This window comes from Acomys russatus, chromosome 2, assembly GCF_903995435.1.
Source record: "Acomys russatus chromosome 2, mAcoRus1.1, whole genome shotgun sequence".
NCBI lineage: Eukaryota > Metazoa > Chordata > Mammalia > Rodentia > Muridae > Acomys > Acomys russatus.
The window spans coordinates 40,048,473-40,065,485 of record NC_067138.1 but is presented as its reverse complement, the minus strand read 5'-3'; the positions used below and the strand labels follow the sequence as shown (position 1 = coordinate 40,065,485).

The following is a 17,013-nucleotide window of genomic DNA, read 5'->3' as shown; positions in this document are numbered from 1 at the left end:
GACTACATAATCCAGCCAAGACTTCCCAAATGCTGGTTTAATTCTATAAAGACAGACCATTTGGTTTGGTTTGGGTTGGGTTGATTTGGATTTGTTTTTTCCTACATTGAGATGACCTTGTGGTTTCTGTCAGTTCGTCTCGTTCATGCTGAACTACATTTACTGGTTTGCAAGTGTTGAGCCAACCTTGCATTCCTGAGACAAAAGCAGTTTAGTCAAGGTATATGATCTGCTTAACATACTTTTGAATTTGATTTGCAATAATTTATTCATAATTTTTGCATATTATGTTCCTTGAGGAAACTAGACTATACTTTTCTTTTTCTGTTGTGTCCCTATTCAGTTTTGGTATGAGTGCAATGTTGGCTTCATAGAAGGAGTTTGGGGGTCATTTTGATCTCTGTTTGTTTCAGTTAAGGTTTCTATGCTGCTGTGAAATAATAGATGATCAAAAGCAAGCTGAGGAGGAACGGGTTTATTTGGCTTACACATCCACATCGTAGTGGAAGGAAACCAGGGCTGGCCAGGTATCTGGAGGCAGGAACAGATGCAGGGGCCATGGATTTGTGCTGCTTACTGGCTTGCTCCCCCAAGGCTTGCTCAGCCTGCTTTCTTTTTGTTGTTGTTGTTGTTTTGGTTTGGTTTGGGTTGGGTTTTTTTTTTTTTTTTTTTTTTTTTTTTTTTTGGTTTTTCGAGACAGGGTTTCTCTATGTAGCCTTGGCTGTCCTGGACTCGCTTTGTAGCCTCGAACTCACAGCGATCCACCTGCCTCTGCCTCCCGAGTGCTGGGATTAAAAGCGTGTGCCACCACACCCGGCTCAGCCTGCTTTCTTATAGAAGGCATGATTAGCAGCCCAGGAGTGTCCCCACCACAATGAGCTGTACCCTCTTCCATCACTCACTAATCTTAAAAATATCTTAAAGCTGGATCTTATTGAGGCATCCTCTTTGATAAATCTAACTTGTGCCAAGTTGACGTAAAACTACCCAGTACCCCATTTTATAAAACAGTTGGCGGAATACTGGTGTTACTTCTTTCTTTAAAAGCTTGATAGAGAGCAAGGCATGGTGGTTCACACCTTTAATCTCAACACTCAGGAGGCAGAAGTAGGCAGATTAAGTTCAACCCAGCCTGGTCTACATAGTGAGTTCCCAGACAGGCAGGCCTGCACAGAGAAACCCTGTGTCAAAAAGCCAACAAACAAACAAAAAAGCTAAAAGCTTGATAAAATATGACACTGAATCCATCTGGCCCTGGATTTTTCCTGTTAGAAGACTTTTTATGACATAGGTATCAATGACTGTGTGCGAGTGTGTGTGTATGTGTGTCTGTGTATGTGTGCTGTGTGTGTATGTGTGTGTGTTATACACATATCTTGATTTAATTTTGATTGGTCATATATATCTAAGAATTTACCATTTCTTCCAGATTTTCAAGGTTTTTTAAATGAGTTTTCAAAGTACTCCCTAATAAGTCTTTATATATTTTATTGAAAATAAAAAAGTAGCCTCCCCTTTTCATCTATGATTTTATTAAATTGGGCCTTCCTCTTTTGGCTATTCAGCAAAAAGTTCGTCCATCTTATTTATGTTTTTGAAGAACCAACTCTTTGGTTGATTTGATATAGTTCTTGGGCTGAAGAGATGGCTCACCTGCCTACACTCACAACCAAAATATGTATTATTGATGTCTTCATTTCATTGAGTTCTTCCCTGATCTTTAATATTTTCTTGCCATACAATGCTTTTCAGTTTGGATTGTGCTTTGGTTTGTTTTGTTTTGGAGATAGGGTTTCTCTGTGTAGCCCTAGCTGTCTTGGAACTCACTCTGTGGACCAGGCTGGCCTCAGAGATCTACCTGCCTGTGCCTCCCAAGTTCTGGGATTAAAAGAGTGCACCACCAGCCAGCTGGATTGTTCATTTTATTTAGTACCTTGAGGTACATTGTAAGGTTGTTACTTGAGACTTTCTGATTTTTAAAGCACTCATGGGTACAAATGTTTCTCTTACAACTATCTCATAAGTTGTGCTTTCATTTTCATTTGATTCTTGGAACTTAGAAATGTCCTCTCTGACTTCTTAAATGACCCAGTGGTAATTCAACAGGTGTATTTGTATAGTCTCTGTAGATTTTCTGTGTTTTGATTTATAGTTTTATTGCACTAGAAGCTGAGAAGATGCAAGAAGTGATTTTGATTCTTTTATACTTGCTTCAAGTTAATTTGTAGCCTAGAATGCAATCTGTTGTAGATATTGTCCTTAGGCTGCTAAGGAGAATGTGTGTTCTGTTGCAGTTGGATTGAATATTCAATCAATCCATTGACCTATAATATTTCTTTATTCATTTTTAGCTTGGTTGGCATAACTGTTCACAGAATTAAACCAGTATTGTTGTTGTTTCAAAATTCAGACCTTTTGTTTGTTTGTTTGGTGGTTGGTTGGTTGGTGGGTTGGGTTAATTTTTCGAGACAGGGTTTCTCTGTGTAGCTTTGTCTGTCCTGGACTTGCTTTGTAGACCATGCTGGCCTGGAACTCACAGATATCTGCCTACTTCTGCCTCCCTGAGTGCTGGGATTACAGACATGCACCACCACGCCCAGCTAAAATCAGACCTTTCATATTCATCTGTTTTATTAAAATGGGAGTGCCAAAGTTTGCTGCATATATATTTACAGCTGTTACTTCTTGGTGAACTCACTCTTTCTTAATGTGTGATGTCTTCCTTGTCTCTTCTGACTAACTGTGGTTGGAAGTTGGCTTTGCCATCAGAATAGCTGCTCAGCTTGTTTTTGATAGGTTTATCTTTATCAAGATAAACCTGAGATAGGTTACCTCAGATTGTTAGAGACCACAGAAGGCAGGATCTTGTTCTTCATCATCAGTCAACTCCTCTACCTCCTTATTGGTGAGCCGCTACCACTTTCCTCTAAGGTTTCTGTTGAGAGGTACGTAGTAACTCTTATAATTTTTGTTGGCTGCTTTTCTAGTGGCTTTGATGATTAGTTGTTCTTTATTTTCTCCATTGGTATCAGGGATTTGATAGCAGAACTAATATCAGTGTAATTATCATATGTTTTGTGAATTATGTTTCTGTGTGCAAGCTCTGAATTCCCCGAAAGAAGGGAAAAACTATTTTTACTTGGTTGGGTGGGATGTTCTCTGTAATCTTCACTTTGTTCAAAGACTATGAGTTGGTACCTAATCAGGTTCATGTTTCCTTTTTGAACATGGAATTTACTTGAAACACTGTAGAATTTCTATATTCTACTCATTTATTTCAAATATAAATGCTATTCAGCTTGGCTAGGCAATTTGTAACCGAACTGTAATTGCTGTCAGTTTTTCTTAGTACACTTGTGCTATGAGAAGACTGTTGACAAAAGTCAGAGGAACAGATGATGCATTAGACAGTCTAATTTTATTGCTTTTTACTTTGTGTGAAAAATAAGGACACCATATTGGAGGGTACATTTTATATGGAAGTTTAAATAAGTTATCACAAATATTCACTCTGGTATGTAGCACTAAGCCATTATTGTGGTAAACTCATGTTTTTCATTAAAATTAATTCATTTTAACAACTATTTCAGGCATACATGAGCATTCACTGTCTTGACTGTATATGGTGACTCCTTTACCTTATCATCTTCAAAAGTGTTTTCATTTTTAACTAATGCTGTTCTAGTTTATTATACAGTTTGCTTATGATGTATCACTTTTTCACTGACACAGCTACGCAGTTATCATGTGGGAGGTGCTATCCAGAAAACAGCCTTTTGAAGGTAGGCATGCTCTTGATTACCTTATTGTAGGTATATCATGTTGTTGGTCCACATTCAGGACTGTCTAAAGCTCATCAGATTCTAAACACACCAGCCACTCATTTTGTACACAAAACACACTGTAAAAAGAGCAGTTTGTCAGTTAGGAGTCTACTGCATGCTACAAAGTATATTGCCTACAACAAAGATTAAGGATCAGTTGTGAAGAGTGTACTTGGCTTAAGGATCAGAAAAAAAATCTAAATTCTAGTTCTTGTTCTAGCAATAAACTCTGTGATCAAGCCACAAAATCTCATGTTCTCATTTTTATCTTTTTCCAAATGAGATTTTTTTTTTTTTTTGAGACAGTCTCACAATGTAGTTCGGACTGTCCTGGAACTATGTAGAATGTAGATCAAATTGGCCTTGAACTCACAGATCTGCCTGAGAGTAAAGGCATGTACCATCACACCTGACTGTGTTACTATTTTCAAGATCATAGTTGCTATAAAACTCCGCGAAAATTTAATTATTATTCATTCTATAAATACCAACAAATATTGAAAAATAACATTTGTCATTACCAGATACTATTGGCATTTAAATTTTTTTGAAGTTTGTAATGTTCATCTTGCTTTGTTAGGAACATCCTCACATTTTATAATAGGCAGCATTTATCTTTCATTCGCGTTAACTATTTATTACTGCCCCTTGTTGGCTGTGTGCTCGGCTCTGCTGAGGCCCTCCTGGTTCAGCTCTTCTTCCATCCCCATAGCAAATCAAGGGTCCTGTCTAATTCTAGACCTGAGAAGGAGGAGCTGTAGCCTCCTCCATGAGAGGTACAGGGCTGGGAGGTAAGTCCTCTTACAGAAAAGGCTATTTTGAATTGGTCTAACAGTTTAAGATGTCCTCATTTTTATTTGATTAATATTAGTCACATCTGTCCAGTTAATTAAATATATTTGTTTTGACAGAGGTCACCAATCCTTTGCAGATCATGTATAGTGTGTCCCAGGGTCATCGGCCTGACACTAGTGAGGAAAATTTGCCATTTGATATACCTCATCGAGGTCTCATGGTCTCTCTAATACAAAGTGGATGGGCACAAAACCCGGATGAACGACCATCTTTCTTGAGTGAGTCAACAGTTTTAATCTGGACCTTTGATTCTAGAAATTTTCTGTATACTATAAATAAAACATTCCTCGAAAATGTATGCCTGTCTTGAAATTGTTTTTGCTATATATAAGTAATTCTAGAAAATATTTGAGAATTTCTAAAAGAAGGTGAAGTTGTTTGGTTAGGGTAACACTCGGGCCACTTCGTGACCACCTGCCTGTGTTCCCTTCTTGCTGGGATTAACACTAGGAGCAAAGAAATAACATTACACCTCATACAACCTTCTTCTGGAGAAAGCATGGGGGAAATGTAAATGAATAAGACACGGATTGTGAAGTCAGTCCTGTAATAAAACAAGTGTGCTGACACAGGAAAAGAATAGTGAAAGGATTTTTTAGGAGCTTGTATCTGAGCTGCTGTTTGAAGCGTGAAACAGAGCCAGTCATTCTCAGACTAGGGAGAGGGTAGCTCCAGAAAAGAAAACATCCAGACCAGAAGAAAACATTTTATGTTCTCAGTGAAGAAAGAGAAATCCTGTGTTCTGGAGCACAGTGAACCAAGAGGATGGTAAAGATGCCTTAGAAGGAGAGCAAGGGAGCCCCCCTCAGACCTATGCTCCTGTGCAGTGGGAAGCCATGCACCCTCTGTCTCTTCTGGAAAAAATATGATCTAATTTAAGTTTAGCTCAGAATCATCTTGACTGCCGTATGGGGAAGTGACTGTGGGGGAACAGAGAAGAACAAAGAAACCAGTTAGGAAACTCCCTCAGTGACTGTCTACCTATGATGATAATTCTATGCACAGAAAAATTATCCAGAATTAACTATATTTCAGAAGAAGAATGGATCAGACCTCTAAATATAGACAGGAGAAAATCTTCAGACCTTGCTTAGGTAGAGTTCTTATATTTGAATCCATGGGATCTTTTTTAAAAATCCAATGAATAAATAAACTTGGAGATTGAACTTTAAAACAATTAGAACTTTGAACTTTAGAGTGAAGGTCCAGGCTGTGGAGCTGGCACGCAGAAGGAAGTGCTTGCGATACAAGCTTAAGGACCAGAGTTTGAATCCCTAACACCTGTTTAAATGACCTGCAGGTCTGTAGCCAGCCTGTAGTCCCAGCACTTGGAAGGCGGAGATGGGGCTCCAGAACAAGCTGGCTACCTAGACTAACCAAAATGGCAAGCTCTGGGTTCAAGAGGGAGAGGGAGGAAGAGAGGAGAGAGACAGACAGACAGACAGACAGACAGACAGAGACAGAGAGAGACATAGAGACAGAGAGAGACAGAGAGATAGAGACAGAGACAGAGGAAGGAAGGAAGGAAGGAAGGAAGGAAGGAAGGAAGAATTTTGTCACACTGGCATCATCATTGGTAACCCATACAAATGTAGTTTAATTTTTGAGAGATGTTTTAAATTTCGTGTTATGTGTGTATGTGTGTAGGTGAATGTGTGCATATGGGTACAGAGGCATTAGGTCTATCTGGAGTTGCAGACAGTTGTTAGCTGTAGGATGTAGGTACCAGAAACCAAATCTGGGTTCAGGAACAGAATGTACTCCTTTTTAATTTTTTATAATTTATTCACATTATATCCCAATTGTTACCCCCTCGCTCGTACCCTGCTGTTCCCCCTTCCTTCCCTCTGCTGCCCTGTTCTCTTCCCCTAGTCCTCTAACAGTTAATACTTTTACTTTTACGTGTATTCTTTCTGTTACTGCATTTTCAGTTGTTCTCTCTTTCTCCTACTTTCCCTCCCTCCCTCCCTCTCTCTCTCTCTCTCTCTCTCTCTCTCTCTCGCGCTCTCTCTCTCTCTCTCTCTCTCTCTCTGTGTGTGTGTGTGTGTGTGTGTGTGTGTGTGTGTGTGTGTGTGTGTGTGTGTGTGCTGGTGGTGGTGTGTATGAGTACAAGCATACTCCGTCAGCGGTCAGTGGACAACTTTGAAGACTTGCTTCTTTCAGGGGATCAAGCTCAGGTCACTAGGCTCCATAGCAAGCACTTTTATCCACTGTGCCATCTTCCTGGCCCAGCCTGTCAGAATGTTTCACACAGGCCAGATGCAAGCCCTTTAGCAGATACTCAACTTGAAGTATATTCTACTCCTATTCTGTGCCTGTGCTTTTCATTTTTTTTTTTTAAAGTGTCTTCCCCCCCGCCCCCGGCCCCCTAGAGCAGTGGTTCTTAACGTTGCTGGTGCTCTGACTCTTTAATACAATTACTCATGCTGTGGTCAGCCCCAGCCATAAAATTATTTCGTTGCTGCTTCAGCACTGTAAGCTGCTGTTGTGAGTTGTAATGTAAATATCGGATATGAAGGATATCTGATGTGACCCCTGTCAAAAGGTCAGGTGCACAGCCCCGCAGGTTGAGAACCCCTGCTCTGGAGCACAATTTTCAAGATTTTTTGGAAGTCCAGTTATCGGGTTTCTATGAATCTTCTTTATGATGTCATATCTAAGGAGTTTCCCTAACTCAAGGTTTTAAATGTTTGCTCCTGTTTATATTTAAGTGAATGATCTATTTTGAGTTAATTTTTATGTATGATATGTATAAGTGATCTTTTTTAAAATGGCTATTCAAATGTCTTAGTACAGTTAAACTTAAAAGACTATCCTTGCCTTGTAGAAGTTAAGGCCTTCAGTTTAAAATCAGCTTACCAGAATTGTGATGGTTCATTTTTAGGCTGCTCACTCAGCTCTGTTGATAACATGAGGATATCTGTGCCAGCAATAAAAATCCTTAAAATAGTTTAGTGAAAGATTGACATGGGGCTTTATAAGATAAATATTAGTATTTCAGTTTAATTATTAGAAGTAATCTGAACTTAAAATTGTTGTGTTTTTTGTTTGTTTATTTTGTTTTGGGGTTTTTTCTTATCTAGAATGCTTAATAGAACTTGAACCAGTTCTGAGAACATTTGAAGATATAACTTTTCTTGAAGCCGTTATCCAGCTGAAAAAAACAAAGGTAAATCTCTCTTTGAAATTTTATAACATCAAACTTCAAACAGCTATATGTCACTCATGATGTTTTAATTTATTTTCCCAGAAAAAGGCTAGAGGTTATGACAATTACTACCTTTTCTTTGTCACCAATAGGGAGTTTCATTTCATTCAAATGGGCCACCTTCAGATTAAAACACTTGCAGAATTTTCAGCCTATCAAATGTGAACTTAGAATCCGTACTGAGGCTCCTGTATGCAGCAAGCACCTTGTGTCACTCACACAGGTGCATAAGATATGTCTTAGTCTGTATTTACTTCTGTTAAGTGTTAAGACCTACAAAGGACGAGTCCTTGCTCTTTAATGTACTTGACTTTTTCTAAGATTTACTGACAAGTAAAACAGGGTTTATGTTAATTATGAGCCCCCAACTTGCATTTTTATGGCTAGGTTTTTATTTTGTTTTCTTTGACAAATGCTTCACATGGCATAGACTAAACTGTAAGAGAAGTTAAAGTGAATGACCTGGGACAGTTGTCTGATCAGTGTAGCTCTTGTGTGTGGATCACAACAACTGAGGATTTACGAAGCAGCCATAGTTACTTAGAGCAAAGTAAGCACAGGCTAGCACTCACTAGGTTTCATTAAGTTGTACTTTATATATGACAATAAAACTACCAGCTAGCCCAACTCTTGGATGATGAACAAGCATGATGTAGAGTTTCTTTATTGACTGACAGTTTCCTTTCCTTTCTTACTTTGCTGGGCCTACTAGCATAACCTTTCATTTAAAGATTAGTGTATAAAAGAAACAAGCAGTCATAATCAAATTAAAGACCTACAATAGCAATATTAATATCCAAGTTTTTTATTCAGTTCCATTGATCAGCAATGTTTTTAGCAGGATCTAAAAGTGAACTCTGAATTCCTTTCATAACTTCTCCAGCTCCAGAGATACCAATGTCATCACAAACTTCTGAAAATGCTTCCTTTTCTCTTTTCTTTTCCTGTTTCTCCTTACAAGTTTCTCTTTTTCTCCTTTCTCTCTAAGCAAAACTAGGTGAGTAGGGACCTGGTACTACCATCCTGTAATCCCATCCACTTGGGTAGGCTAAGAGAGGAAGATTGCAGATCCAAGGTGTCTCTGGGCTACAGTGTGAGCTTGAGCCAGCATGGGTAAGTTAGTTAGAACTCTCTCAAAATTAAAAATAAAAGAGGGAGGGAACCTAGGGGTTTAGTTTAGTGGTAGATCATTAAACAAGAAAAGAAGAAACAGGAAAATACAAAGGTCTGTTGTCTTGGATATGAGGAGAAAGAGAATCATCCCACATCCCTTTTGTATCTCCAAACAGTTTAAACACTCAGATCCTATATATAAGGCTTAATGTTTAAAAGGTTTATCTTCGTAAGTAAAATATATGTTTCCCGATACCTTAGTAACCACTAGATGGATTCATCATTGCTTTTGTGTCATGGTATTTTTTTTTTTTTTCAGACAAAGTTTCCCTGTTTACCATTGGCTGTCCTGGACTCACTTTGTAGACCAGGCTGGCCTCGAACTCACAGAGATATATCTGCCTCTGCCTCCCATGTGCTAGGATTAAAGGTGTGCACCACCATGCCCTGCCAGAGTATTATTTTTACATCAAGTTATAGTTAGGGTTTTGTAATCCTGGCTTCTTTATATGAGACAATTGTAGTATAAAAAAGTTAGTCACATAACATCCCCACATAAACTGTGAAACTAACAGTAGAATAGAAATTTAAAAGCCGAGCATGGTGGTATGCCTGTGGTCCCTGTAGAGGGGGAGGCAGTAGAATTGAGTTTGAAGCCAGGACAGCCTGAGAAACATGAGCAACATAATGTGATTCCATCTTACACAAACACATACATACTCATTTAATATTTCTCTATTTAGAATGGCTTGTTTTACTTGCATTTTCTACATTTTTAAATTCTTTTAACCAACTCTTACTATTCAGATCTTTTCAAGTATGTGTTTCCTATGTCTTGAAAAATAAAAACTGAACCAAAAATGTTTTCTTTAATACTTTCTTGTACTTCTTCTTTGGGAATGATTCACCACTCCATAAACAATTTGAATCATCATACCTCATTAGCTATAAAAATAAGGTATCACTAATGAAATTATATATTAGAAATGTTTTCATGAAAGTCAGGAAAGCTTTGTATAGCATGCATAGCAAAAACTAATTTGAAGATTCATATAAGCAGGTGGATCGCTATAAGCTCAGCAGCAAGACCCAGGTCCTCAAGGGTTATATAGTCTCAGACACTTGTTGAACTAGTTTACTGAGTAATAAACTAGATCCATCATATACACAGGTGGCTATGAGTCCTCCCCACTCCCCCAAAATGGAACAGGAAGTTGTAATGGCATGGTGGAGAGCTGGGTGCAGAACCCACTAGTTTCTAAAGTTCTGAAGAACAATTAATACTAATGCTGCTATAGAGAGGGAAGGTAGACTTAGCTGTGTGTGGTAGTTTTCCAATGTAATCACAGCAGACAGAGTGAGATTCTGTATCAAGTGGAGTTGAGGTACAGGGTAGACTTCCAGATTTGATGTGAAATGACTTAGTAGTGATGACATCTTGTCTAAGTCTACTTTATGGAGCCAAAAGTAAATCACTTCAGTGTAAAGTCATAGTGTTTAAATAAACAAATCACCTGTTTAGCCCCTACCTTTTATTGAGTACCTGCAAGTAATCTTAGCACTCTTTTGCATGTATTACTTATAATTCAACTTACAAAAACCTAGTATATATGTATTCTTGTCTCTAATATATAAATAGGAAATTTAATGTGAAATTTCAGCCCACACAGGTGCACATGCAAGCAACCCTAATTAAACTCTGTATGTATGTATGTATGTATGTATGTATGTATATGTGTGTGTGTGTAATTTATTCATATATGAAAATTTGAGGGCATGAAAATAGAACAGAGGACAAGATGAAAAGTAGAGTTTCAGTGGGTATAGGAGGGACCTAAGAAAGGGAATGGAGTGATGACTGTGACCAAAGCATATTAAATACATGTAAGGGTCAGATAGTTACATATCCTAGAGATACACCCCCAATACCATGGTAACATATCACCACCTTTACATCATCCCAACCTTGGTTTCTTATCAGTACAATAAAAATGGTAATAGAACTTAGAATATACTTCTTGAAATATAATTTTGCTTAGTAACAATTATGGATAGATAGAACACAAAGCAAAATTGCATACTTGGCTTGAACCAAATACATTATTATCTCAATCTTTAACCAATCCTGTTTGTAGGTATTAAATATGAAACTGAAGCTCCTTGAGAGATAATATTTACTGAAGTCAACCAATTAATATAAGGCAGGATGCAAAGTCTGTTCCTTAAGCATTTCTTGTTCTACACTGACTCTACCTAACTAAATTATACATTCTTAATGAATTAGATTTCATTTCTATTGATTTTGTGTAAACACAAAACATGTGACATAGATCATAATTTACTTCTGTAATTTCTAAGTCACATCCAATTAAAGTACATATATGTGTATGTTTGTTCATTCCAGATACAGAGCGCATCAAGTATTGTTCACTTATGTCAAAAGAAAATGGATTTATCACTGAACATACCTGCAAACCATCCTCCACAGGAGGTACAAATATACATCTGTTATATATAGTAAGCTTGAATGTGAGAAGAGTATTTAAAAATCATTTAGTCTTACCTTGTTTTTTTTTTTGTTTGTTTGTTTGTTTTTTACTGATGGGAAGCTAAAGTTCAGGGAGCGTTTATAATTTTGCAAGTAGTCATGACGTTCTCTAACCTGAAATCCCACTCTGTTGCCTTCTGAAGATGCTCTAGGGTGGTATATAAGGTGAGCATTGGTGAAAACTGTATGACCATTTTATACTGCCCTTCCACCTCTTACAGTAAGTAATAAGAGAAATTTTTGTTGCTCTCCAAAAGTTACTTCTTTAATTGATCATTTTATGACTCATTTTCATATTATACATCCACTTTATGGGCTTATTAAAAACAAGAGTGCATTCAAAATAGCATTAAATCACAACACGTGGTGCTTCTTTTTTACATTTGTTTATATAGTGTGTGCAGGTATGTGTGTATGTGTGTGTGTCACAGGATAACTTGCAAAAATCCATTCTCTCTGCTATGCGGTTCCCAAGGATCGAATACAAGTCATCCACGTGGCAAAAGCACCTTTACCCACTGAAATACCTCATTGGACCATAGCACAGTTTCCAAATCTCTTTTATTTAATGTATCTTATTTGATCCTTGAGTAAAAGCTAACTTTTGATGGAACCTGAAAGCCAAGAGTTCCAATGCATTGTCAAAGGGCAGTCAGCAATCGTTGACAGAGCTAAGAGTGAAGATCCCCATGGTTTTTCTGAGTGTTTTCCATCCCTTCAGGTTGAAGGAACCTGAGAACAAGCACTTGTACTAAGTCAGCAGATAACCATAATCTTCTTTCATCATTATTGCCACTGCACAGACTCCTTGAATCACGATGGGTGTACAGTTCTTTCTAGTATATAACTATTGTCATACCCTCCATTTGAGTTGGTAAAGAAATTAAATTTGAAATTTGGGATTTAGCTCAGTGGCCGAGCTCTCACCTAGCATGTGTCCTGCACAGAACTCAATCCCTAATAGAGATAGGGGTAAAAAAGAAATTATGTTTATTTGTGATGGTTTTATATGTTGCTTCTTTGGTTCTGTAAGCTATAGTTTATAGTAGTTCTGGGTATTAATTTTAAGGAGCCAAAGGTAAGAACAACTTAGAAACTATAGCTATGTAATTTTAAAGATGATGCCTTTTATAAACTTTTATGTATACAGTTCCCCTCAACCTGTTGGTCCTCTGTCTACTTTAGGAATCGTGTGGATCCTCTCTGCTCTCTAGAAACACTGGTTCTCCTGAACCCTCCAGGTCCCTATCAGCTCCTCAGGACAAAGGTTTTTTCTCTGGTATGCCAATTTTTCAGTCAATATTGTTCCACAACTTTTCCACTTTCCTTCAGGACTATGGAATTGGCAAACAGATGGTGTGTATGAAAAACATTTTTCATTTGCATTCATGCTCCATTTCTTTTAAAGTAACAAGTCTGTATATGTGAGGATAGTAGTGGCATGATGAACAAATACATTTATTTAAAGGCATTCTGTGATCATGAGGAAAGGGTTTTTTTCCTTAATCTCACAAGAAAAAAGAGAGGTGTTTCTAAGATACCGTAGTAATTAATTTTAAGAGGAGTGTGTGTGTGTATATGTGGGGGGGGTGTAACTACAAGGAGCAAGACATATTCTTGACATAGTATTTTTAATAGCTGTGTAAGGGAGCTAGACTTGTGTTACAGATTATGTGCTCTCTGGATCGCATATCAAGTAGATAACAAATTTAAGACTTGATTAAAGCCAGGCTTTTTGGGAATACTTTTTGGTTTTTTGAGACAGGGTTTTTCTGTGTCGCTTTGACTGTCCTGGAACTCACTCTGTAGACCTGGCCTTAAAATCAGAGGTTTGCCTGTCTCTGCCTCCCTAGTGCTGGGATTAAAGGTGTGCACCACCACTGCCGGGCTTAATGAATACCTTCATGTTACTCTCCTGTACATGTCACCATGAAGACCTTATTTCTGGCTAAAGGCTGACCTATAGTTATAACAAATAGGCATTCCATGAAAAAGAACAATATGGATTCCAGAAGCAAGGAAACAGATAACAGAGGGCAATTTAGTTTGTCTAGTAAATAGAATGAATAAAAAGCGATAAAAGATAATGCGGATTACACTCATATCATCAAGAATTTTTAGGGGCTAGAGATGGCTGAGTGGTAAAGAACACTTACTGCTTTTCCAGAAGAATCAAGCTCGATTCCCAGCATCCACATAGCATCTCAGAACTGTTGCAAGGCCTCTTCCAGAGGATCTACCACCCTCTTCTGGCCTCCACCGGCACCAAGCGTGCACAGTGCACAGACATACATGCAGAACGAAACATTTATACTGATATTATTTTTTAATTAAAAAAAGAGAGTCCTCTCAGCTAAGCAAACTTAGGCTTTTAAGTTCAGGAGGGGATATCAAGTACAAACTTTTGCTTTAGGAAGGCTCATCCTGACTGGAATTTGAAATTTTATTTACTCTATTGGTTTTTGTGTGTGTGTGTGTGTGAGAGGGGACAGGGCATCACAGAGAAAGCCATGCATGCCATGGTGCACATGTAGAGGTCAGAGGTCAACTTTTGAGAGTCACTTATCTCCCTCTGCTGTGAATTCTGGCCCACTGAGCCACCATGATGGCCCTGGAGAAGCTACTTTGAAATGAAAAGGAGATTTGGACTAGGGACAGGTAAGATCAAAGGCAGGCTGGGTGGTGTGACAGGCTAGGATGACATATTACTTGAGCTGAGAGAGAAGAGGGTAAAGGAGGTAAAGTTGTTAGGCTGTATAAACAGCACAGCAGTTAGAACTAGAACTGAAATGGAGTTTAGAGTTAATATGGATGATAGTTAAGATTTTAATTTTTCATATTTTTTTGTTTTAATGGTATGCAGTGAGCTTCTGAGAATGTTGATGGGATGGTACTTTAATGATGACAGAGAGATAATTACATAAACTTGAAGTAGAAATAAACAGTTGGATCTGTTTTCTAGAGGAGAAAGTAGAAAACACATATCAAATATAGATTTATTACACTTAAAAGTCTGTGTATTTGACAGACATCAATAAGGCACATTTAAAGTAGAAAAGGAGGAATTCACAAGGAAGAGTATGAGACTACAGGAAGATGGGAAATCTTATGATACAGTGCATGCAAGCACTAACACTAGTAAAAACCTAGTCTGTATAAATTGCTTATTACTCTAAAATGTGTTTTCAGGGCTGGCAAGATGATTCTGAGGGTAAAAATAGGTCCAGCCAACCTGGTAACCTGAATTGATCTTCAGGACTTACATGGTAGAAAGAGAGCTGTCTCCTACAAGTTGTCCTCTGACTTTCACAGATGCATGCATGCACGGACGGACGGACGGACACACACACACACACACACACACACACACACACACACACACGTTAAAAAAAGATATTTAAATTATTTTCAGAATTGGATTTCTGAAGTAGCTGCAATAACAGTGAAAACCCAAAGCCATCAGAACCTACCTTCTGTGTGACCCACCTGTTGATATTTTACAGATAGCAATAGTTAATGAAAACTCTACCCCTAATAAAATGTTCTATAGGAGGACCTCAAAATGGCTCTTCATTGAGGCTGCATCCCTGTCCTGGAAACCACACCTGGGATGGCACCATCTCTCCATCACAAAGGGCAGCCTTCTGTGATCACAGACCCACCCAGTGCTCACCAGCTGTAATAAACTCACTCTTGGTTGAGAAAAGTTTAGGTAAGTATATGCTGTGAGATACACTTCAAATGCTGGTATTTATCTTACAAGTACATGCTGAGTAGATTCACCATATAATAAGTCTTCATTCCCTTCCTCAGTAAATATTTGTCTGAGTAGAAAAGCATCTCCAAATTCAGTGCTGATACGGCTTCATAGGCCAAGATGCATTCTGGGAATCTCTGATCCCGAAGGGCATGTTAGAAGGAAGCTTCACTCCCTGTGTCAGTAAAGGTGAAGAGGTTCTGGTTTATCAGATAGGCAGGTAGCCTTTACATCTGAAACAAAAGTTAAAGTCATTCTGCCCTACAACATAGCACATAAAAATGTAATATTCTTTCTGAAAGGTGAATGGATAAAATGTAACTCTCTGAATGGTTCCTGGAAAATATAAGCATTTTCAAAAAATACTGTTTGTATGGGAACAATCATACAGAAATGTGTGTTCTACATATTCCTTGTTACACAGAATAATACTCATTGCTTGTGACTGTCCTCAGCTTTGTAGATTGCTCATGCTTTGCATTTCTACAGAGCGCCTGCCACCTGGTGTAGCCCAACAGTGGATCCAGAGCAAGAGGGAAGACATCGTGAGCCAAATGACAGAGGCATGCCTCAACCAATCACTGGACGCCCTTCTGTCTCGGGACTTGATCATGAAGGAGGACTATGAACTCATTAGCACCAAACCTACAAGGACCTCAAAAGTCAGGCAGCTACTGGACACCTCCGACATTCAAGGAGAAGAGTTTGCCAAAGTTATAGTACAGAAGTTGAAAGATAACAAGCAAATGGGACTCCAGCCTTACCCAGAAGTACCAGTGGTTTCCAGTGCACTAGCTTCAAATTTCCTTCAAAATAAAAGCGTATAAGTGAGTCTGTTTTGAGAGGAAAGTCAGTTTACAAATGATTATTTATATCTCTATGACCTGGATAATATTTGCATGAAAATATGAGAGTATTAGATATGTCACTGAAGGTTTTTTGGGAGGGATAAGTATGAGTCTCTTTCCATGACATAGCAGTATTTTTTTTTAATTAATATAAGTAAAAAGTTTGCATTATGCTGTGTAGTTCAGTTATTATGTCAGTTTCACTACTTGAACTTTTTTATATAATAATTACAATTTTCTTGTTCATAATGGTGCCTTAAGGTGGCCTTCGTTTCTGATGGAAGACAGTTTCAAACTCACTTTATGTGTGGATTCTTCATTATTCCTCCAAAATGCAATTTGACTTTGTGCAGCAGTGATATGCAATCCCCATTTCACAGTCCCAAGTTCCAGTCTCCAAAGAGCTATTCATTTTTAAATTTTACTTTCAAATGTTTGAGATGGTTGTTTCAGGGAATATAAAGTGTATAAAGAAGGAAAAAAGAATCTTGTATTAACACTGGCTGGCTGTCCGCCTGTTTAACCTTTGCCTCCCCTGTCTCCAGAGTGAGCAACCCATTGTGGTCCCTGCTGCAGCCTGCTTCCTGTTCCTGTTTAAGCATGCTGATTGGGCAGAGGCCTTTATGTAGTGTGCTGTTTTTTTGTTTGTTTGTTTGTTTGTTTTTTTAACACAACTGAAGGGTGTAACAGGTACAGTTTTCCAGCTCAGGTGCACACCTAACTCATTCTGTTCAGTTCCCACAGAGTGGCCGCACTGGGGACCCTATTTTCTCAGCTTGTTCACACCAGCTTCACAACAACAATAAAAATGCAACACGGTGTGAGTTCTTTTTTTTTTTTTTTTTCTTTTGTTGCATGTT

The 17,013-nt window shown here is 38.2% G+C and overlaps 1 protein-coding gene across 1 annotated transcript in view; it reads left to right on the top strand.

The window, feature by feature from the left end:
- The window catches only part of Ripk2 (receptor interacting serine/threonine kinase 2), a 31,606-nt gene extending 14,823 nt beyond the window's left edge, over positions 1–16,783 (top strand). Inside the window, exons 5-11 of the mRNA XM_051160581.1 lie at positions 3,733–3,782; positions 4,736–4,897; positions 7,763–7,848; positions 11,405–11,491; positions 12,734–12,827; positions 15,099–15,260; positions 15,795–16,783. Of these exons, the coding sequence (XP_051016538.1) occupies positions 3,733–3,782; positions 4,736–4,897; positions 7,763–7,848; positions 11,405–11,491; positions 12,734–12,827; positions 15,099–15,260; positions 15,795–16,132 (979 nt within the window). The 3' untranslated portion in view covers positions 16,133–16,783. The remainder of the gene's footprint in view (positions 1–3,732; positions 3,783–4,735; positions 4,898–7,762; positions 7,849–11,404; positions 11,492–12,733; positions 12,828–15,098; positions 15,261–15,794) is intronic.
- Positions 16,784–17,013: the final 230 nt, after the last annotated feature.